The sequence below is a fragment of the Carcharhinus amblyrhynchos genome, chromosome 3 (assembly GCF_965287045.1).
Source record: "Carcharhinus amblyrhynchos chromosome 3, sCarAmb.v2.hapA, whole genome shotgun sequence".
NCBI lineage: Eukaryota > Metazoa > Chordata > Chondrichthyes > Carcharhiniformes > Carcharhinidae > Carcharhinus > Carcharhinus amblyrhynchos.
Window position 1 is genome coordinate 51,259,485 of NC_137326.1, and position 23,422 is coordinate 51,282,906.

Sequence of the window (23,422 nt, forward strand, 5' to 3'; positions counted from 1 at the left end):
TCCCACACCCCAAAGATGTGCTCTTAGGCTAATCGGTTTTTACCAAATTGACACTATTTCTTCCCTGAATCTGACTGAGTAGGGTTCCATTCGTAGACATGCAGGGTAGAATAGGTGTAGGGTGATGCGGCGGTGCGGGCTCGTTGGGCCGAAGGGCCTGTTTCCCGTGCTGGGTTGTTCTTTGTTCTTCTTTGTTCTTTATTTGATACGCTGTCAGTACTTGATTTCTGGAGCCCATTAGATGTAATTGCAGCCAATTATAAACCCATTGACTTCCACTGGGAAAGGTCATTTCCAATTTAGTTGCATTCAATATTACAGCCCTGTATCAGACGACGAGGTTAATGGTTCCTATTAGTAAGTTGTTGTTGAAAAATGCGCCTTGAGAAAGCAATACAATAAGGAAAATTTGCATTTGATCCCCACCCCCACTCTAACCACAGAGGCACACTTTGAATGTTATGGGATTGTGATCCCTCTCTGAGTATCAGTAAAACTGAATGTGAATTTATCCAGTTTGGATCTAAGAGACGTAGAAACAGGGTACTTTTTAAGTGTCATAAAGCTAGAAATAATGGAGGGCAAAAATTGGGCATCCAGGTACAAAGATCATTCAAAAATCTTCAACAGCTATAGAAATTAATTGAAAAGACAAAGGAATAAAGGACATTTTAGCTAGAGGATTAGAATATTAATGAGTAGAAGTTGTTGTCCTTCACTGCTTTACAAAGGCCTAGCTAGACACCTGGCACACTGTGGCCAGTACTGGGCACACCTAATTAAGACTTACAGGTAGTGCAGTGTAGGTTTACCAAAATCAGACCTGGATTCTATGCGTTAAATTATGAGGAGCTTACTGGCATTTAGAAGCCTAAGGGGTGATTTGATCAGAGGTTTTGAGATAATAAGGGGCACAAACTGAACATAAGAGGGAAATTATTTCCACTAGTCGGGAAACCTAGGACTAAGGGACATAGTCCAAATATTCAGGGCAGACCTCTCAGGAGTGAAATAAGGAAACAATCCTACATGTGAAGGATGGTAGAAGTTTGGACTTCTCTTTTGGCAAACAGCATTTAATGCTCAATCAATGCCAAATTTTAAATCAGAGATTGACTGTTTTTTGTTCACCAGAGTGTTAACGGATATCGGGCAAAGACAGGAGTTAGCCATGAGTTTATTGAATGCCAGAATAGACCCAAGGAAATAAAAGACCTGTTCCAATGTTCTTCTTTGCCCAAAACCTTATTTCTTTTCAGTTGTCAACTAGGGTCCATGTATCAGCACCCTTACTGCTGCAACAGAGCACAGAGCATCCAAGTCCCACTCCAAAGATATAAGCACAAGATTTAAACTGATGCCGAGGAGTGCAGCACTTGTAATCATTGCCTTTCAGATGAGACATTAAATCAAGGCTCTGTTTACCTCTCGGGTATTAAAAGATCTCAATGCATTATTCAAAGAGGAGTGAGTGGTTCCCTTAGTGTTCTGACCAAAATTTATCCTGTTCCCAACCGTAATAAAACAGACAACCTGAGCATTTGATTGAGTTGCTGTTTGTGGAACCTTTGGTGTGCATCAATTGGCTGTTGCATTTCTCTATGTTAACAGTTATTACGTTGCAAACGTACCTTATTGGTGGCGAAGAGGTTGCAGGTGTCCTGAGATTGTAAACAGTGCTAAATAAATAACAAGTTCTTTCTTTCATCTATCCATCTTTGCCCATATCCTTAATTTTAATCCATTTACCGCTAACCCCAGTACCAAATCAAGACTAGGGCTGGGATTTTCCGGGCCCACCATGAGGACACCCACCACGGAGGTTACATTGAGACAGCCTGTGGATTTTTGGAGGAACTGGAAGAACTGGGCAGTAGGCAGGGCTGAGAAATCCTGGCCCAAGCGTTGGTGGGTAGTCAAGAAGTGCAGCCCCTGATCATCATCTCAAACTTCCAGCATCTTGGGATTGGGCTCCTACACTTCAATTATTCAATCCCTCTCAGCTGGCCTGCCCCATTATGTTCATAGGAAGAATAAAGCATCACGTGCTGAATCAGTGACTGAGCTGAGGGAAATCTGTTGTCCATTTATATCCCAGTATAATTTCTCCAATTCTTTCTGATCTTCCATGTACCAACATGGTCAAAGTCACCCAACATTAGTTTTCATTACAGCATCTCTGGATCCATTTAAGACACCATAACATTTTTAGAAATTATTCTTGGGTGGAAAATTTTTTCCGAATCCTCCAGTACCAGAAATGCATTTCTGTTCCATTGGATTGCCAATCCTCAATGCAGAAACCTTAGAACTGTTGCTATATTTTCAAATGACTCATAATGTGCCTGTTGTGATAATCTTGGTAATCTCCTCAATGGAGCAAAGAAATGTGGAAATGTACATGATATCCAGGCAAAAGTTGGTTGCATTCAGAATGCAATGGCGCTCATTTTACCTTGGTCAAATGAATGTTCACAAAGTGCTCACAACCTCAAAATAGGGCAAGAAAACTGAGTGCCTCCTTGTCAATACCTTTAAGGCCTCTGTCATCATTGAAGGGGCCTACTGCTGGGTGGTTTCTGTGCATCCCTGTTTCAGAAGGTAGGTCCTTTTAATAAGCAAAAAGGTGCCTCCCTCCGTCTCTGGTAGCAATTTGGGAGACAACCAAGCGTAGCCTACGGGGTGCACATTGTAACCAGTTTTATGCTGAAGAGGCCCCAGAACAGTAGGTTTCAAATTAGTTTGAGGGACCAGAAGGAACAATAATACATTTCTGATGCCCACAAAAATAACTGGGCTAGCTGTCATACTGAGGAACCCTGTTCAGTGATAGGACCCCCATCCCTCCCCACCTTGTCTTCAGGCAGAGTGAGCCTCAGGGCTACACCATATTGTACCAGCCTAGAACCAACAATCTGCCATGAGAGGCCTGATTCCTTGCCTGCCACCGACACAGTAATCGAATCCTACCCTTAGTTCTCGACTTGGTTTATTAGGTACCTGGTCATGGAGCTTCCCCACTTGCGGGGCAAAATCTACAGCCAGTCAGATTTAGTGAGCTTTGCTGTGCATGTTGTTTACAGATACAAGAGGTTGCACCATTCAGTGAGGCTGAGTTTGAGTGAGGTGTCAAAACAGTGAATCACATCATCAGTGGGTGGGTAAATCCATGTTGTATGGCAGCTGAGCCTTATTGCCGAATGATAAGAAACTGCAAAGACGATCAGCCACCCATTACCACCCTGCCCATTTTTTTGCTTTATGAAGGTGGTTACTGGGTACGCTGTATAACAACAGCTGACCTGTAACTCCTGTATCTACCCGGCAGCAAAATCCACAATCACAATCCAGTGGCTCTCGGAGTGTAAATCGTAACTTTAAATGCAAACTGGTTCCTTGCTCAGGAACAGGCAGTGCTGTGAAGAATGAGGTGGCGATGCTGAATGGGGATTGTTGACAGAGACTCTGGACTCCCAATGCTGGGATATGTCTGTGCAGCTAAACCTCAATACAACAAAAAAATCTTAATCACCAATCCCACTCATTCCAGACATTCCAGGTTCCAACAGCATCACTATCTCTATTGGTTTGATCTGATTAAATACCTGAGTGTTTTATGGTTCTGGTTGATGCAAGAAGAAATAAATAGATTTAGAGTGCGGAGGTTTCTGCGGGTAATCTAAACGCGTTGTTGATTTTTTTTTTGGCAGACAATAAGACAGATGGATGCTTTTGTGTTAGCTCCAAAAGAGGTAAGGGATAATAATCCATGGGAGTGATTACCACCAGAGCGTTGCCAACTTGTGCCCAGGTCAGATATGGCAAGGAATAGAGAAAAACTGGTATCTGAATTGACAATTTCACCCTACTTTTCCAAAGCCAAAATGAGCCCAATGCTGTCTAATGGTTTTAAAGTCGCTGTTTTCAGTGGTGTCAGTTACCATTAACTCTCATCACTGCTGCTGGTGCGATGTGAGATATTCAGTAGTCTTGAGACAGACTTTGAACCTGCTTCTCTTCGAGTTAGTTGGCCATATGGCAGAGCTTCCATATGGTGGATCAGCTGTTCCAGCACCAATGGATCTTGTCAATGGAAGCAGAGTCACCAAGGGTACTACTGCCAGTCAGTTACAGAGTAGAGCCAATCTTGTAAGGCATTAGCAGTGTCCCATTATACTTTGGAAACTTAATTTGTCAAACATGGAAAGGACATTTTTATTATTGATTCTCAGGATGTGGGTATCACTAGCAAGGTCAGCATTTACTGTGAATTGCTAGTTCCCCTGAGAAAGTGTTAGTGGGTTGTTTCCTTGAATGGCTATTGTCATGTAGTGAAGGTACTCCTTCAGTGGGCTCGGTGGTCCTGTCTGCAGGCTCGGTGGTCCTGAGTTTGCTGCACTTTGTCCTAGTAAGTCACGAGGCATCGCTTCAGAGGGCAGTTAAGAATCAGGCATGTTAATGCAAGACTGTAGTCAGATATATGTCAGACTGGAAGAGGACACCAGGTTTCTTTCACTGAAGGGCAGTAGTTTCCATGATATTCCAGCATGTTGACGGTTCCAACATTTTGATAGATTTTTAACTATTAAATTAAATATTCAGCCTGCTGTGATTGGATCTGAACGCAGATTTTCTGGATTATTTGTGTAGCAGCTTTATTACACTGCAATAGCCTGCCTTCCAATGTGTTAATATATGCAATGTCTTTTTATCCCCCAGTTATACTGGCCACCTACTTCTGAGAGGATAGATGAATGCAAAATGGCTGGGAAGGACCCTGATGTGAGTATTTACAAATGAGATTTGTGTTCAAATCGAAACATAATAACTATACATAAAATAAATCCTACTTCACTAAATGTGCCAAAAAACTGGATTTTCATCAACCAGCAGCAGGAACCAGTTATTTCTTGAAGGAGAATGTTTTATGTTCACAAGTTGAGAGGTTCTAGTTCTGGAAAATTCAACATCATCTCATTTCAAGCATCCATTGCCAGGATTAAGTATGGCCAAGTTAGATGTATCACAGCACAGTTAGATGCAGAGTAAAGGCAAAATACCACTGATACTGGACTCTAAAACAAAAACAGAAAATGCTGGAAAAGCTCAGCAGGTCTGACAAAGCTCTGACAAAGGGGCAACCTGACTTGAAACGTTGGCTCTATTCTCCACAGATGCTGTCAGACCTGCTGAGTTTTTTCAGCATTTTCTCTAGATGCAGAGTAGGCACTTTTCACCCTGGTACAACTTCTGAAGAACTGCCCACCAGTTCCCCCTTGTACATTTTCCACATCAACCACCCTGTGGTCTTATGGAATGGGAAAGCTGAAATTGAGGCAGTTTGCACTGTGCCAGAAGTTGCATCAGCCCCATCGTCATTTCACACCATGAAGTGATTCTCCCCAAAAACTTCTGAGTGTCAAATTCACATAAAAACTGGAGTAAATCACACTGGGAGTTCAAAGTGAATCTCCCAAACTCTGTGCACTGCAGAGCGCGTTAGTGTCAATCATGCTGAAATTCAATGGACGAGACATATTCCCGTTGGAGAGAATGGCAGCATAGTGCTGAGTGGGCCACTGTGCATGCACCAATCTGTCATTGGCCAGCTTGAACGCTGACTAGCCCCACGACTCCTCATCACTAGTACACGGAACCGCCCCCCACAGCTCGATCGCCTGCACACTGGACATGTCCGGGCCAGCCTCAATCTCCCCCAACCCGCCACGATATCCCCCCCCATCTTCCCGCAGCCCTGAACTCCCCAGCAGGCTGACCCCAACCCCCACCCCAATGGCCAGCCCTGAATGTTGGTCTCCTTCCCTCTGTCACTCAGTCCAAATGCAGAGTGGTAGCAGAAGCCCCCACTCCCATCAATTGCTCCATCAGACCATGCCCTGCCCCCATAAGGCCCTGCTCCCTTGGCATGTGCCCTCTGGATATTAGCAGTTTTCCCCTTGGGCAGTGCCGGGGGACTCAGGCTAGCATTGCCAAGGTGGCAATGTCCAAGGGGTACCACCTCCGGGCCCCAACCCTCTGAGGGGCCTCATTGGCCCTCTCCCTCACTCCAGCAGGGTCTGGCTGGTAGATGCTCGCAAGCGGGGAGCTATACTAAATCCTGCTGGGGTGAAACACTCCAGGGAGGGGATGCTAGCAGGTCTGGAGATTTCAGTCCTGGGCTTGCTAAGAATATTTAAATTGTATGATCAGGCTAATTTAAATAATTTATACAGCTCCACGCCAATTTCTGGCACAAAGCTGACGGCGCCGGAAATCTGTCTGCCGGAGACACGCGAAAGACATGGCACCCAGCAGGGAGCCTGCGAATTGGCTTCTGCTCGAGTCTCCCAGCCAATGCACTACAAAAGCATTGCAGCAGGCTGGGAAAAACATCCCCTATATCTTTATGTGGAACGTAACTGAGATTTCATCCCCTTCGACTGGACGCTTTGTAGAGGTATGCTAATCTGTCATACCATACAGATCCTATTTTTTGCTAAACTGTTTCTTTTCCCAACTTTAGTTAGATCTTCTTCCCCTTACCCAAATGATGCTTGGCAGACTGAGCAGGTGGCAGGATCCAGGACAAATCATCTCGCTTGATCAGCAGCTCATCCAATATCTTCAGCATTTATTTTTTCCAGCACAGTGACAGCAATGTGTAGCACCTATAAGATGAACTTCAGTAACTTGCCGAGACACCTTTGACAGTACCTTACAAACTGGTGACCTCTACCATCAGGAAGGACAAGGACAGCAGATATATTTCAACACCACCACCTGCAAGTTACCTTCTAAGCCACACACCATCCTGACTTGGAAATATATTGCTGTTCCTTCAGTGTCAAAATCCTGGAATTCCCTTCCTTACAGCACTGTGGATGTACCTACACCACACAGACTGCAGTAGTTTAAGTGGCTCAATTTCACCTTCTCAAGGGCAATTAGCGATGGGCAATAAATGCTGGCCTTGACAGTGAAGCCCATATCCCATAAATGAATAAGACAAGTTCCTATTGACAAAGGGAAAGGAATTATGGGTAAAGCAAGCTTGACTGTGACCCAAGTGCTCATTAGGTGTACAGGGTTGAAACCAATCAAATTAGCAATTGCAAAAAGTGCAATTCAGATAAATTGGTGTTAAAGTGAGATTAAATTTTGAGTTTGCCTATAATCTGAGTTTATTTTGAACAGAAGGTTCTAGAAAATAACTAAGTTTTCTTGATTTCTCTCCAGCTGGACTGTGGCAACTTCCTGAGAGTCCTCCACTTCTACAACCAAACTCACTTATACGTTTGTGGGACTGGAGCTTTCCATCCACGCTGTGCATACATTGCCACATCGATATTCAACAGGGTAAGTGTGAAAGGTGCCTCACATTGATTTAGCAAACCATCAATCATGATGGCACACGAGAGGATGCATGATTTGGCACCAGTTGGCAATGTCACTCTGTCAGGGTGATGAAGAGTATAAGCAATAGAAAACTCACACTGTTCCTTTCTGATGATGAGATGGATTGGTTAGGGTTGGGGATGTTACTCTGCTTCTAATCTATTTCTGTTTATTATGTTCAGAGAGCCATGGCCAATGATTTAGAATTGCTTACTGTTGATTATTCATAATTAGGGCACATTGTGAAATCATTTTTGTGATGTGTAAGAGAATTTTTCTGTCAAGCGTCCAGCACCACGTGGAGAACAGGCAGATTATGTTTTGGGATCTCTTCACCCTTTTGGTTGGGGCAGCTTGACATTGCTTCTCCACCCCGCAGTCCACCCAGGATTGAGTAATATTGCAGTGACTCACTATTAACCCATAGTTTTACTCTACCATTCTCCATAGTGTTATTGCTGATGAGGAGAGATTTATTGTTTCATTAGGAGGCAAAATTCTGTGGAAAGCTCGGAGTAGATGATAGAAGAGATTTCAGCTGGATTGCATTGCACAATCTTCTAATTAGAGCTAAGCAATTCTGGAGTAAAATCATGGAACACCTTTTGACACAAAAGCTTGTGGAAATCTAGAACTCTTCCCATCCACTGCCACAAAATTTTCTAAATCCTTTTCTTTGTTTATCCAGCAGTAAGGATCTTCAGCTGCAAGCAAAAAACTAACTTCACAAAGTAAATCAAAGAAAAAAGGTTTAGTAAAGAAACTTTATTGCGCAAACACTCAGGCCATGCTCTGGGCCACAAATTCTCCCCTCAATCCTCATTTGCTTTCTATTTATACTGGGGTAGCTGGTTAGCTGACCACCACATCATTTTACCATTAGTTATATTGTCTATCGGTCAGTTGACCCTCACAGCATGTTACCATTGGTTGCATCATAACAGATTCCAATGTTATCATTGGTTACATTATAACATAGAGATCTTTTGGCACAATGGGCAATGTCCCTAACTCTGGGCAGAAGCTCTGGGTTCAGGTCTCACTTCAGGCCTCGGTAGCCATGGAAAGTGAGTGTATAACAAAGCCAAACAGGTTGATTATCACCTGTAAATTCTTCCAATACTCCTGATGGCAGGAGGTAAGGGTGGGAGGTTTTCCTGGTCAGCCATACTACAGAGGCAAAGGCAAACCACTGTGGTGCTTTGCCAAGCAAAATCATGGACCAATCTAGTTGCCAACAGTTGCTTAGGGAATGGTACCAGTCAGAGGATCAAGAGATATGGATCAGGCTGAGAAATGAAGTTCAGATACAGATTCCATTCCAATTCTCTTCCCACGCTAAGGCAGACTTTCGTCTATCTCCATAGCTAGTAGTTCTTGGAACAGGTCATTAGCTTGTCCAGGGGCTCATAGCTTGAGGGGAGCCACTCCGCATCAAATGTGGCTGACCTGGAGTCTCCCATTTTTACCACCAGCCATTGCTATGTTTGGAAAGATTTGCAGGTTGACACACTTGACCGGTTTGGCCATCAAATCCTGGGTTGAGACTCAAACCTGGAAGTTCTGGCTCAGAAGCAGGGACCCTACCCAGTGTACCATAAAACCTCCAAGATACAGATCAATCATGATCTAATTGAATGGTAAAGCCGGATGTGAGGAGTAGCATGGAGTCCCGGTTATGTTTGCCTTGGGTAGTAAAGAAAAATATTGTCATAATTGTCGCTGCAGAGGGTGGAAGGCAGGCTGAAGATCTTGGTGAAAAATTGAAAGGGAGGAAATAAGAAACATGGCTGGTTTCCAAGTGCACTGTTGACAGGATCTTTCACTTGCTGCTTTTATCAGATGTTCTGTGAACAATTTCCTGCCCAAACATCAAATATGTGTGGGCTCCTCTTTCCCAGCTGTGTAACCTTTCACAGCCTCACAACCCTGTACACTTGTTGGATTCTGGCCTCTTGCACACTCCACCATTAGCAGCCTTGCTATCACTGTCATACCTCTAAACTCACTTAATCCCCTCCTTGAATCTATTCACCTCTCTGCCATTCTCTTTCCCTTTAAGACACATTCATTTAAAACCTCCCTCTGTGACCAAGCTTTTGGTCATCTGTCCTAATAATTCCTGGTGCAGCTTAAACTTTGTTTGTGGTTGAGGCTTCCAGCTGGCACAAGAACACTGGAAGATTGTTCACTAAATGTCAGTACTCATTTTGCTGTACAAGTATCTGTCCAGGGTGGGGAAGGAAAGAATGAGACAAGCTGTCTCTACTGAAACTACAATAATATACATCCTCCAGCATCCTTTGGAAAACCATTACATCACCAACCTTCAATTCCTAATCTGCAAGCTGCTGTAAGATCTTCCCAGAGATTTGTGCTATTTATTGTGGAAGCTGGTAACTGGCGCTCCTTCTGTCGAGTTGGAATCTGGGAGATCTGCGGAACACGGCGTCAGACTCTCACTCGCTACTCCTCATGATAAGCCTTTTCTGTACAATTAGTGCTATGCACAATGTTTGATTGGTGCTTGGGGAAGGTTCATGCTCCCAGTCGGACAGAAGGCGAGGGCAGACTGAGGAGACCCTGACACCGTTGATCTTATCATGTGAGATAAGGATTTTACAAGGAACATTAACCTGTAGTTCTGCCAGCAACAATCAATGGGGAATTGGATTTTAACCCTCTGAGTGCAGAATTTCTCATTATAAGTTCCCATTAGCAAATTAGGACTAATTAGGATAAGTTGCATTAAAGCACAACAATCCAATTATTCATGATATTCTATAATCCTGTCAGTGCGATTTTGGTAACTTTGTTGTTGCAGTTCATCTCTTGGCACAGATGGTTCAGTAGCAGCTGGCGTGAAGGTGAAGTGTTGCCCTCAGTAAAAATTATACAGTATCAGTTTCCATTAATTGTAATAGGTTGTTGCTGTTAAGTACAGGCTTAATAACTGCATCAATCGATACCGAAGAAAAGGTTGGTAAGTGGACAGAGGGACATATGCAGAATGGCACACTTTATACCAAAATAACTGAAGGCTGGGAGTGAGACATGAGTAGATACCCCTGCTTCCAGCAAACCAATCCCCTCTTTTCACTCTACTTTTGGACCGGAAAAGTCCCCTGAAGGATCCATTGACAGCAAAACAGATTGGTGTGCTATTAGAATGCCCATTTTATATGGGAGTGCAGGCTGAGCTTTCCTAAACAATGGATATTTTGGCAGGAGCCTCACTAATATAATTCTTCATTCACAAGGAAATTAATGCTGGCCTCCTCTCGGCATGCTTATTTTCCTACTGAAAAGAATAAAAAAGAATATTATTTCTAAATGGTAAGAAATTGCAGAGCTCTGAGATACAGAGGAATCTGGGTGTTCTAGTGCACAAATTACAAAGGAATGGTATACAAGTACATGAATTACAAAGGGCTAGTATACAGGCACAGCAAGTAACTGGGAAAGCTTTTAGAATGTTTTAATTTACTATGAGGGGAATTGAAAACAAAAGTAGGAAGTTTATGCTTCAGTTGTATAGGGCACAGGTAAGACTACATCTTATGTTTATTTATTTATTAATCACAAGTAGGCTTACATTAACACCGCAATGAAGTTTCTGTGAAAATCCTCCAGTTGCCACACTCCAGTGCCTGTTCAGGTAACTGAGGGGAAAGAACCTAATTTATCTGGAGTATTGTGTATAGAATTGATCACCTTTATGTGAGGAAGGATGTAAATATGTTAGAAGCAGCTCAGAGAAAGGTGTAATATATTAATACTTGGATTGGGTGGGTTGTCTTATGAAGAAAGATTGGACAGGCTAGACTTTTATCCACTTTTATCATATAAGATCCTGAGAGGTCTTGACAGGGTGGATATGGAAAGGATATTTTCTCTTGTGAGAGAATCTAGAGCTTAGTGCCATTGTTTAAAAATAAGGGATTGCCCATTTAGGACAGAGATAAGAATTTTTTTTCTATCAGAGAATTGACAGTCTTTGGCGCTGTCTTCCTCAAATGGTGGTGGAAACTGATGCTTTGAATATTTTTAAGACACAGGCGAATAGATTCTTGATAAGCAAGGAGGTGAAAGGTTATCAAGGTCAGGCGGCAATATGGAGTATAAGTTACAATCAGATCAGCCATGATCTCATTGAATGGCAGAGTAGGCTTGAAGGGCTGAGTGGCCTACTTGTTCATGTGACTCCTCTTCCTCAGTGACTGCCTGCAGTCCAGCACTGGCCACTGCTTCCAGTGTCATAACTGGGACCAGAGAGTTCTTCAATCCTAGATGGGGGTGGAAAACATGTCTCAAACCATTTAATGCCCCTAAGAATGTTAAGTGTCTGCGAAGCAGCCTGCTGAAGAAGGGGACAAATTTTGTGGCGAGTTCTTTGATGGCAAGGCAGAACCCTGCCACTGGTAAACTCCTACTTGATGACTTCTCAGCTCTTTTGCCTTTTACACCTAAGAAGCGTTGTCACTTTGAAAGAAAGAATTGCATTGATGTAGCACCTTTTAAAACCACTGGATGTCTTATAATGTGAATGAAGTACCTTTGAAATTCAGTCACAAAATCCACAGAGCAGCAAATTCCCGGTCATGTGTGTTTGAAGTTAACAAAAGCATTATCAGTTCAGAAAGCACTTAAGTAATCTGCTTGAGTTCCTCTTCCACTGTTCAAACTGTTCAAGTTTTCCATTCCATATTTTGCCTGATCTCAGCTCCATTCTGTTCTATTGCCCTGTGGTTTAACCTGTACAAAGCACCACTTGACCATTACTAGTAATCAGTCTCTGGCATCTGTCATCCTTGTTTTCTGGTTTGCTGCAAATTGCTGTTATAGTCCGCAAAGGGTTATTTGCTGCAATCATCGTTGCTTATCCTGTGGTCTACAATAGCACCTTTCATAGTCCCGTTCAAGGGAGCTAGTGGCAATTAACATGATTGGTGATAGCTAATTTCAGCTACAGCAATCAAAAAGATAGATTACTTGTGTCAATTTTTAACTTGAAAGCTTCCAACACATCACTGCTCAAGATGGCAGTAGGCAGCAAATCTGTTGGTGTTTTGACAATTCTTATAGGATAATACAACACATGAGGCCATTCGACCCATTGTGACTGTGCCAGCTCCTTGTTAAGAAGTATCCAATTAGTCTCACTCTCTCCTTTCCTGCTAGCCCTGCAGACTTGATCTCATGATCAAGTTCTTCTCAAAGGTTAATCTCATTCACCTTTGAAAGCCACCTCATCAGTCTGCTGATCCACCCCACTTTCTTGATGCCATCAGAGGGTCCCCAGCAAAATAGAGCAGCAGGTGAGCCTTCTCAGGTAGATTGGACTGGGGAGGAAGGTTTGTGTAGGGAAGCTTGAAATGTTCATGGTGCCGAGAGCTGAATCCTCACCCGATAACTTTGTCTGCCTCTGGCAATGTGGCTTTTACGTCAAGGCTTCTGAAAACTCAGACTGTGGAACTGTTTTCCAAACATTGAAGGTATTAAATTACTTTGAACTTACAGCACAGAAACAGGGTTCCAGATTTTCACTACATCAGATGAAAATGCCAGAAGAGGCTGAACATGGCGTTCCTATTTTTTGCGGGGGCAAGTCTGGAACGAATCCAGGGTTGGTGCATGTTTGGTTTATGGAGGCAGCTGACAATTTAAATCCTCAGCTGCCTCGACGACTTGGGATTTTGGGAAGCCCAGAGCGTAAAACCTGAAGTGTGCAGATTACACCAGGTAAGAGGAGAACTGAACTTGATGGATTTGTTTGGATAGCCAGGGAACCCCTTTGGAGAGATAAGATTACCCTCTGAATATGCTTCAAGGACACCTCTGGACGAGATAAGGCACCCTTTGGGTGAGATATAGTAAGACATTCTTTGGGATTGTTAAATTATTGTGTGTCGGAAGTGTTTAAACTTATTGGAACTGTCAAAGCTGTGGAGGAACTGTCAAAGAGCTACCAAGGGATAAAGGTAAGTTTGCATGGAGAGGGTAAATGAAAAAGGTGGTAGATGGGTGAATGGTTGGCACAAGATGGCACTAAGTTAACATAGGGACTGTATAGGGCCATGGGGATTTAGGGATTGGTGGCTGTGAGGATCATGAGGGGTTGGCATGTGTTGACAGAAGAAGGAGATAGATATATTTCTAATAAAAAAAGGGATAAGGGGATATGGGGACTAGTTGGTTAGGTGATTTTGAGACCAGGAAGTCAGCCATGATCTGATTGAATGGCAGAGCAGGTTCGAAGGAATGAATTTGCCTACTTCTGCTCCTAATTCCTGTGTTCCTATGGGGGTATGAGGTAACATGATTGTGGGTGGGGGAATGAGTTGGTGTAGGTTGGCATGGATGGGACATGGAGAGTGTGCAAGGGAGTGAAGGGGGAGGGCTTTTTTTTTGTTAAAATTTTTTTCCTAAATCAACCAGGTACTGGAGTTCAGAGACAGGCTTTCTGCTCAGCTCACCTCCACAACCAGCAGCCTCCACACTCACTTCAGGGGCAGCGGGCTTGATTTCTAATGCCCTCCCCACTCTCATCCTGCCTGGAACATAAGTTCCAAATGTGGGTGGTTTTTTAAAGGTAAGATTTGCAGAGCTGGGAATTCTCCTGTATCTTTGCATCCAACCGGGAGCCAAAACCCGGCCAGGATGTTCAACCCAACAGGTCTCGGCCTGGTGTTTTGATCTACGTAGGCATTTGGCCACCAAAGCATCTTTTATTCTTTCATGGGATATGGGTGTTGCTGACTAGATGAGCATTTGTTGCCCATCCATAATTGCCTCTGAAAAGGTGATGGTGAGTGTGTTTTTGAACCTCTGAAGTCCTTGACATATAGGAACACCTACAGTGCTGTTAGGGATGGAGTCCCAGGATTTTGACAGTTTCAGTGAAGGAACGGCCAAAAAGGACAGTAAATCTCTATAACTCTCCCCCTATAATGCTCCTGAGGCTATAGGGGGTCAATTGAAACTTTCAAAACTGATGTTTTGGTTGGCTAAGAGTAATAAGGTCTATGGAGCCATGGTGGGTAAACAGAGTTGAACGCAGAGATCAGCCATTATATGATTGAATGGTAGAACAAGCTAGAGGGACTGAATGGCCTACTCCTGTTCCTACATCCCGACAGTAAGTTGGATGCAAAACATGACTTGAATGTGCGGCACGACTGGACTGATGAGTATGTTGGGAGCCAGTAAATAAAGATCAACCTACTCTACTGTGGGTCAGGGCTCAGCTAGTAGTTCTTTAGGTGTCAAATCTGTGCTTAAGACTTGTAGGAATGGTCTTGATAAATTAATGACAAGTAAGTCATTTAATTTAAAGAGAACTGTCTGGATCACCCTTGCAAGCTGTGTCCACTCCTCCCAAATGAGTAAGGGCCATTTGTGAATTGACTCTTGCTGACCTTGTCACGTTTGCTTTGCCGATGGCGCTAAACCACCAGTAGCGTCCATCGGAGCTGACAGCTTGTCAACTGCTGGGGGGCTCTGGAATTCATTACGGCTTAAACTGTCAACATGTCGGGAATATCATGAGTGGAAAGGCTGTGTTAGTATTAGGGAGGTATTTCAGCTGTTGGTCGCTTTGCTTGAACCGATGTTTCAGTGGCATTCAAAGCAGCTCATTGTGGATTCAGGCTGGCGGGGGGGGGTGTGGTGGGGTGGGGGCTGGGAGTGTTGGTGAGGAAATCAGTCAGGTTTTGCGTTTCAAAGCTCCCAGGTAGGTCTGAATCCATGATTTCAGTGCAGTCATTGTGCCAACCTTGAGCAGAGACAGGAGATGAAACAGTCTACAATCCTATTACCCCATCACCCAGCTGGGGGGGAGGGGGGGGGAAACATGAAAGGCCCAACTGCTTCAAACTGTAGTAGAGCCAGGGAGGGCGTGAGGTAGAAACTGCATATAATCTCAACTGTCCCAAAAAAAACCGAACAGGGGTGAAAAAAACTATTTGTATAGTGTTTACTAAGACATCCCATTGCATCTCTACATCTGACCCTTTTAAAATGCTCCTTAAAGCCTAGCAGTTTCAGCAATTGGTCATCTGCCCTAATATCTCTTTATGTGGCCCCAGGTGGCCAGGCCACATTGTGTCTGATAACATTTATGTGAAATGCTTTAGGACACTTTACTATGTTAGAGGTGCTATATAAATGCAGGGTGTTGTTGATTTGCCTGTGTTCAGACTGTTTACACTGTTGCAGTTTGTGAAGTACTTTTGGATGCGAAAGGCATAATTGGTGGGGGGGGGGGAGGTGGGAGGCTCCCCCCACCCCCTGGATGTGTTGTATAGGGGAAGCCATTGAGTTGGGTGTTGGTGAGACCACAACTGGAGTATCATGTCCAATTTTGGTTTCCTTATTTGAGGAAAGATGTGGCAACGTTGGAGGCAGTTCAGAGGTGGTTCACCGAATTGGTTCCGGGGATGAAAGGGTCGACATATGAGGAAAGATTAAAAATTTTGGCCTTGTACTCGCTGGAGTTTAGAAAGATGAGAGGGGATCTGATCGAGGTATATAAAAATTTAAAAAGGATTGATAAAGAAAATGTAGACCAAGTATTTCCTCTAATGGGGCAATCTTGAACAAAAGATCACAGGTATAGGTTGACCTATAAAGGCAGTAAATTTAAAACTGAGATGAGGTGGAACTACTTCTCGCAGAGGGTGGCAAGCTAGCGCGGTGGAGTCTGATTTATTGAATGGTTTCAAGAAGGAGATAGACATATTTCTAATAAAAAAAGGGTAAGGAGACATTGGGAACAGGTGGATTTGAGACCAGGGAGAGATCAGTCATGATCTGATTGAGTGGTGGAGCAGGCTCAAAGGGCTGGATTGCTTTTGTCTGTTCCTAATTCCAATGTTCCATGTGTTTCTAGGCGGTATGCTATTTGTTAGTGGCGAGATTTCCCATTGACAGCACACCACCTTGCTGGCGGTACTGGAAGATCCCATCAGTGTGAACAGCCAGAAAGTTCCGGCCCAGGTCATAAGCAGGAACTTTTTCAGGCAACAAGTGGGAATGCACTGCCTGAGAGGATGGCGGAGGCAGGTTCAATCCAGACATTTAAGAGAGAATTGGGTTATTACCTAAAGAGGAAGAATGTGCAGGGTTATGTGAGAAGGTTGGGGGGGTGGGGTGGGGGGCTATCTCCAGGTAAAATGCTCATTCCAAGAGCCAGCACAGCCAAATGGCCTCCTGTGCTGTCGTATTTCTGTGATCTTAGGCTTGTCTGCCTTGCTTGATCAATCAGTAGATGATGTTTGAATACAGAACTCAAGCTATTGCATGGTGATAGTAACATGGTAACATAGATGGCGACAGAAAAGTAAATTTCACTTCAAACTGCCGCAATAAATCAATGCCTTCCAATTGTTTACACCCTGTCAGTCAACCTGATCCCTGTTGCGACGTAATTTTCATTTTCAGCCAAAAAGGAGAAAAATCCAATGATTTGACAGGAGGATATTATATTGTGGGATGGGATACTGTCGGTTGTTGGATGGGATACTGCAGGTTGTTGCCTGGAGGCCAACAAATAATGTTGTGAATTCAGTTTCCACTCCAGCGACTTCAGCAGAAAAGTTAGGCTGATGCAGCAGTGCAATACTATACTGAGAGGGCCTTTTACACAAGGCGTTAAACCCTGATTCTGATTGCTCTCTCTTGTGGACGTATAAGACTCTGTGGCACCATTCTGAAGGACAGCAAGGGAGTTCTCCCCAGTATCCTGACCAATATATCACCCTCTTGCTACAACTGTACAGGGCACTGGTGAGGCCACAACTGGAGTACTATGTGCAGTTTTGGTCCCCTTATTTGCAAAAGGATATATTGGCCTTGGAGGGAGTACAGAGAAGGTTCACCAGGCTGATACCGGAGATGAGGGGGTTAGCCTATGAAGAGAGATTGAATAGACTGGGTCTGTACTTGTTGGAGTTTAGAAGGCTGAGGGGGGATCTTATAGAGACTTAAAAGATAATGAAGGGGCTAGATAGGGTAGAGGTAGAGAGATTCTTCCCACTTAGAAAAGATAGCAGAACTAGAGAGCACAGCCTCAAAATAAGTTGGGGGGAGGTTGCAGTTTAGATCGGAGTTGAGGGGGGTCTTCTTCACTCAAAGGGTGGTGAGCCTCTGGAATTCTCTGTCCATTGAAGTGGTGAGGCTATCTCGCTGAATATATTTAAATCACGGGTAGATAGGTTTCTGATAGACAGGGGAATTAAGGGTTATGGGGAGAAAGCGGGAAAGTGGAACTGATCCACTTCAGATCAGCCATGATCTTATTGAATGGCGGGGCAGGCTCGAAGGGCTAGATGGCCTACTCCTGCTCCTATTTCTTATGTTGTTATGTTCTCATGCAACATCATGAAGACACTGGTCACTGCTGCTTTGCTGTTTGTGGGAGTTTGCTGTGTGCAAATTGGCTGCTGTTTCTGACATTGCAACAACGGCGACACTTCAAAAAGTATTTCATTGGTTGCACTTGAAATATACTGAGACACTGTAGAAATGGAAGTTTTTCTTTTTTTCTCCCTTAAATATGCCACACTCATGTTTCTGCAACCTGCACCCAACAAGTTTTCACCAATGCACTACCAGCCGCCAGTATAACCCGGCCTGCACTGCTTGTTTCTAAGATTTGATCTCTGAAATCATTTGTTGCAATGTGCCTTTTATGGTAAAGTTTACTTCATTATATTCAGTTCTCTTCCAATATTTCATCATGATTCTAAGAGGGAGTTCTTGATGTTCTGACCCGTTCACTGAAGCAGAACTGGTGTTAGACTGTCCAAACGGAACGGAGGAAAAGATTGAGAATGATTTTTGTGACATTAGAGGAAGCTGAAATGTCCAAAGGGGCAATATTTAACATGCCTTTCTGTTTCATGACTTCATGTCTGCTGAGCTGTCAATATTGAGGAAGCTGTTAAGGAGTGACATTTATGACTAGCCAAAGCAACACAGCTTGCAAGCACATTTAAACATGTACAGATGCTCTCTTATTGAGAGCCACGTTCAAAAAGAAATACCCTTTTAAGCCTAAGTGAGTGATTGGTGTCCCTAACGTATGGCATAGCCCCTATGTCCTCATTTATTTTGGATAGATTACAACTGTCTAGCCAAAATTTCAAGCAGTACAGTTGGTTGTCAACTTCAGGCTGAAGAAACTAGCATGCGGCAGGTGATGGGAATACTCGAGTGTTCAGAATAAGGGCTGTTGAAGGCTGGAGGAGTTGGTGATTGGATGCTTTCTCTCCTTTTCAATATAAATTAAAACCACAGGTGTTTCAAAATGACAAATGGACATGGACATGGGCTGAGGCAGCTCAACAACCCCCAAATTATATTTTCGACTGCAACACATGTGCATGCTAGAGCTGCAGTGAGGATATTTGGTAACACATTCTGTTTCTCTCCTGGGGAAACAGACTGAGGACGGGTTGTCCTGGGGCTGTGCAGAGATTCCATTAATAAGATGTTGATGCCATATGTATGCTTGAGACAACAGATTAGGAAAGAATTTATTCTGCATATTATCTGCGGCATCTGGTATGTTTAATTAGGCGTACAATTTATTTAATCTCAATATTACTTCAACATGGATTTTAATGGGAAACACCTTATTTTATAACCTGACCCATTATATCATTAAATTCTGAAAACAATTTAACATGAATGCACACTTCTTCAAAAACATTTCGTACTACAGACTGAATTTCCTCTACACCTCATCGTTCCATCTGTTTCCCGTTAGCACTTCTGAAAGTTTACGCTCCCTGGTTGTGATGGCATGTCCCAGTGTGCGCAACTGAGGTTTTCAAAAAACGATATTAGTCCCTGTTTAGACATGAGTTAATATCAGATGGAAAAGGGGTGTACAGTAGCTGTCATTGTCTCTGGGTTGGAGTTGGAGCACGATGGCACTGGGAAACAAGAGAAGTGAAAATCCAACAGAGTTTGCAGTAGGATTTCCACCTCTATACAAGTCTAGGATGAGATGGGGAGGGACGGCAAAGCTCGAGTCCTGTTATTCACTTGGCTGGCTGTAACGCCCATTGGAAATCTCAATAGCATTCGCAGTATGGAACACAGGTTTGATAGAAGAATTGGAATCCCCATTTTAAAAATCATACTGGCCCAGAGTTTGCTGGGAAAATAATGGTGGACACTATTATGAGTGTCCAAATTGCCCAGTAGTTTGTAGTGAAGACGAGGTACCATGTGTGTTGCAAATTGCACTCATTGCTTGACGATTTAAACCACTCTGCCATTATTAGCCTTGCAAAAATGGGGGTTCATTGATAAATTCATGGGGTTTCAAGAAATTGCTGCAGTTCTGCTATTATAACATATTTAGCTCACTGTAGAAGTTAGGGCTAATGCTTAATGATACAGGGATACTAGATGAGATTGATGTTCCTGCAAGGCCACTAAACATCTTCAACACAAAGGGCATAGTTGAAACCATGAGATCTCATTCTTGCAAGTAGTAAATTGTTCCTAGAGATTCTTAAAATTCAAAATTACATTTCTTTCTTCCTTCTTTCTTGCTTTTTCACTCTCCCTCTTAATCTAATGTTTCTTTCCTCTTTTCAGTTGTCTTTACTGTATCAAATTTGACTTTATTTTCATCTTCATTCTTCCTCTATTCCTTCTCAATCTTGAAATCTAATTGGTTTGGGAGATACACTGTTAGTCCTGTTGTCTAAGGTTGACCTTGTTGACCTCACCAACTTCATCATCAGCTCATGCATCAAATGGCATAAAAATCCACATTGCAAAGTGAAATAAAAAGTCTAACAGGACATGTCACAAGATGCTCCCACTGCAGATAACTCTTGGTTGGGTGTAAACGACAGTTTATAATACTTTCTCTTGGTTTGATGTACATTTTCCGCAGAAGTTACTGCAGACGTTCGGGTGAACCTTAGTGAGGATTCTTCTCTTAAGTCTTCTGGTTCATTTTCTGATAGCTATCAGTCATAGCACCGATCGGTACCTGACTGCAGTTCACTCAGCCCTGATGTAAAGTCTACATGTGACATTGGATGAGGAAAGGACAGGGTTTAGATGTAAGCTGCTTCCTCAACATCCCCCCCCCCACCCCCACCCCACTAATTTATAGAATAATTTATCAATCCATTCCATCCATGTGCACATTTGACAAGGTCCAGTTGGTAAGGGGAGTGCACATTCCATGGGGCTGCAGGCCACACTCCTTCACAAAACTGTGCTCATTGGTGGAAAAGGGTCTGATTTTAGGAAACAAAAGGTGAAGAATCTGACAACCCTCTTCCAAAAATTCAAACTTGCGGCCACATTTGAGCTGGTGAGGTGGTCTGAACTGGACAATGAATTACGTCCTTGGGAGTGTGAGGTTACAGGTTGCAGCACCATCCTGTTCCACATGGAATATTCCAGATGTCAGCCAAGCTGACAACTACTCTCGGATGAAAGAATTTTGGAACTATAGAATGCCAAAGATTGACCAGTTCCTGAATGAAAAAATTCCTCCTCATCCAAATATCCAGCTAACACTCACTGCCTAGGCCCAGGTGTAAGGATGAGGCACAAGCTGGATACCGAGTTCTTGTATCCCAAACGTGACCTTTCAGGAGATTTCAACTGGAAAATGTGTGAAGGGAGATTTTAAATAGGGAGAAGGAAAGGGAATGTTTATTCCAGAAGAAAAGTTGGGAAAAGAGTCAGATTCCATGTTAGATTAGACAATCCTAGCCCTAAAGAAATACAAATACATATTTTTAAAAGATGCAAACGGTTTGCTTGCACCACATGTGCTGAGTCATGCTATCTTGTGATGTCCAGTCAGTACCACACTGGGAAGGACCTGGGTGGGGCAGGATCGTTGGGGTAAGTTGGAGATGATATCGCTTTTCCATTATCCAGGACCATTCCGGAAACATGATCAAATTTCAGTCAGTCTATACTCCACCAGGCTGTTAAATGTTCTGGAACATCTTGGAGTCATAAAATAAAAAGATTCTAGGGTTTTAATGGCAAATTTGGAAAACCCATGGTGCAATGATGTCTTTCTTCAGATCCGTTTAAGGTGTAACAAGAGAAATAGGAGGTTAGTGACCAATATAGCTAGTGATTAATAGACCAAAGGATGAGGGTTTTGAGTTAACATTGAAGGGTTTCTTTAAACTTTGAGTACAGCTGAGTCCCCTTTAACTCTCACCTCGTATGAATGGTCATTTAAGTTAGCTGGATTTAAGTGAAAAGCCAAGCATTAGAGCAGATACACAAATTGAATCCGAACATTAAATCCCATAGGAAGTTTGTGTACTAAGGGTTTAAGACATTTGGAAAATAGCAGCCATGTCTGTACTTTTTTTAATATTGAGAATAATTGATTTAAAGGAAGGTGAAGACACTGCAATTTAATTGAAGGGTTTGAGTGATAATGAATAACCAATAGTGGGTTATAGACTGCAATCTAATCGAGGATTGGGGTTTTTTATGTAAATATGGGTGTGAGTTACAAGATGGAATCCACTCCACTGCTTTAGATGGTTTATATAAAAGCTACTTGTTGCTTAGATTTGTTTTATATCATTGAGAACCTAGCAGACCCTTCCTTTTGACCCAAGAGTAATCTGCAGGCAAGTGTGAGGAGCTGACAGACCTTTGCCAGTTGAAGCAGATATTCTGAACTATTCATACTCTGCACTTTGTGGACGCTCCTTCCAATGTTGAGTCACAACTCTGAACTAATATTTTTGTGCTCATTAAATCCGTTTCTGTAATGCTTTCACCATTGATTAATTGGAGTGATGAGCAACTGTACAAAGGAGCTTCCCAAAAGGACTTTCATAAGCTAACACTTTAAATGTTACTGTTTTCTGCCAATGTTTTGTACTCACAGTGGCTACATTAAGTATTCATGGAACATTAGGTAACTATGACAACCTCCAAATTTTAGAAATGCTCTTTAGCTTTTGACTATTCGTTCTGTTTTTGACCCTTTGTAAACTGAAATGGGGAGAGGGATGAAATGTCTCACTTGGGGATTGTACATGAAATGGAGACTGAAACACAGTGGGTGTGGGAGGAAAATGTCTCAGTTTTTTTCTAAACAAAATATCTTTACTGTCCATTTATGCCAGATTTTTGATAGCTCGTGGAGGCTAAAACAGAGAAATAACATTAAGAAATAAGAAATACATTTTACTGTAACTTTTGAGGTGGCGTGGTGGCACAGTGGTTAGCACTGCTGCCTCATAGTACCAGGGACCTGGGTTTGATTCCTGGCTTGGGTCACTGTCTGTGTGGAGTTTGCATATTCTCCTTGTGTCTGCATGGGTTTTCTGAGTGCTCCAGTTTGCTCCCACACTCCAAAGATGTGCAGATTAGGTTGATTGACCATGCTAAATTGCCCTCGGTGTCAGAGGATTAGTAAGATAAATAAGTAGGGTTGTGGGGATAAAGCCTAGGTGACATTATGGTTGGTGCAGACTCGATGGGCTGAATGGCCTCCATGTGCATTGTCGGGATTCTGTGATTCTAATTATGCATGCACCAGAACACTACTGTGTGTTGTCCTTGTTTTGGTTTACAAACACAAGAAATATCCACAGAGCGTATCGTTCTGTTAAAACATGTGCTTTAAAATACCTAATTACCAATTTAGGTTCCGAAAAGGAATCATGGCATCGTACAAAACCTATAATTGTAAATGATGACTGTGCCAAGTTTTATTTGGAAAGTAGATTTTATGAGGACTCTTTACCTCACTGGGATTAGGACAGTGGGTGTAACCAACCTCCCCGACCACAGTCTAGAGCAGCATAAAACCAATCACCACACAAAAGCCGACAAACAGCAAACTCAACCTGATGATGCGTCAGTTTACATCTCTGCACTTTGCACTGGAACAAAGGCTGCTTAACGGCAACAAACTCTGGCAATCTGTTCTGATAACTTACTGCTAACTTCTGCTGCTGCATTTTTCTCAAAGTGAACTGCTGTCTAGACTTGTGCAATTTAG

General features: G+C 43.0%; 1 protein-coding gene across 1 annotated transcript in view; it reads left to right on the top strand.

The window, feature by feature from the left end:
• Window positions 1-23,422, top strand: part of sema3h (sema domain, immunoglobulin domain (Ig), short basic domain, secreted, (semaphorin) 3H) — a 156,260-nt gene that overhangs the window by 65,548 nt on the left and 67,290 nt on the right. Inside the window, exons 3-4 of the mRNA XM_080183995.1 lie at window positions 4,720-4,782; window positions 7,237-7,356. Of these exons, the coding sequence (XP_080040121.1) occupies window positions 4,720-4,782; window positions 7,237-7,356 (183 nt within the window). The remainder of the gene's footprint in view (window positions 1-4,719; window positions 4,783-7,236; window positions 7,357-23,422) is intronic.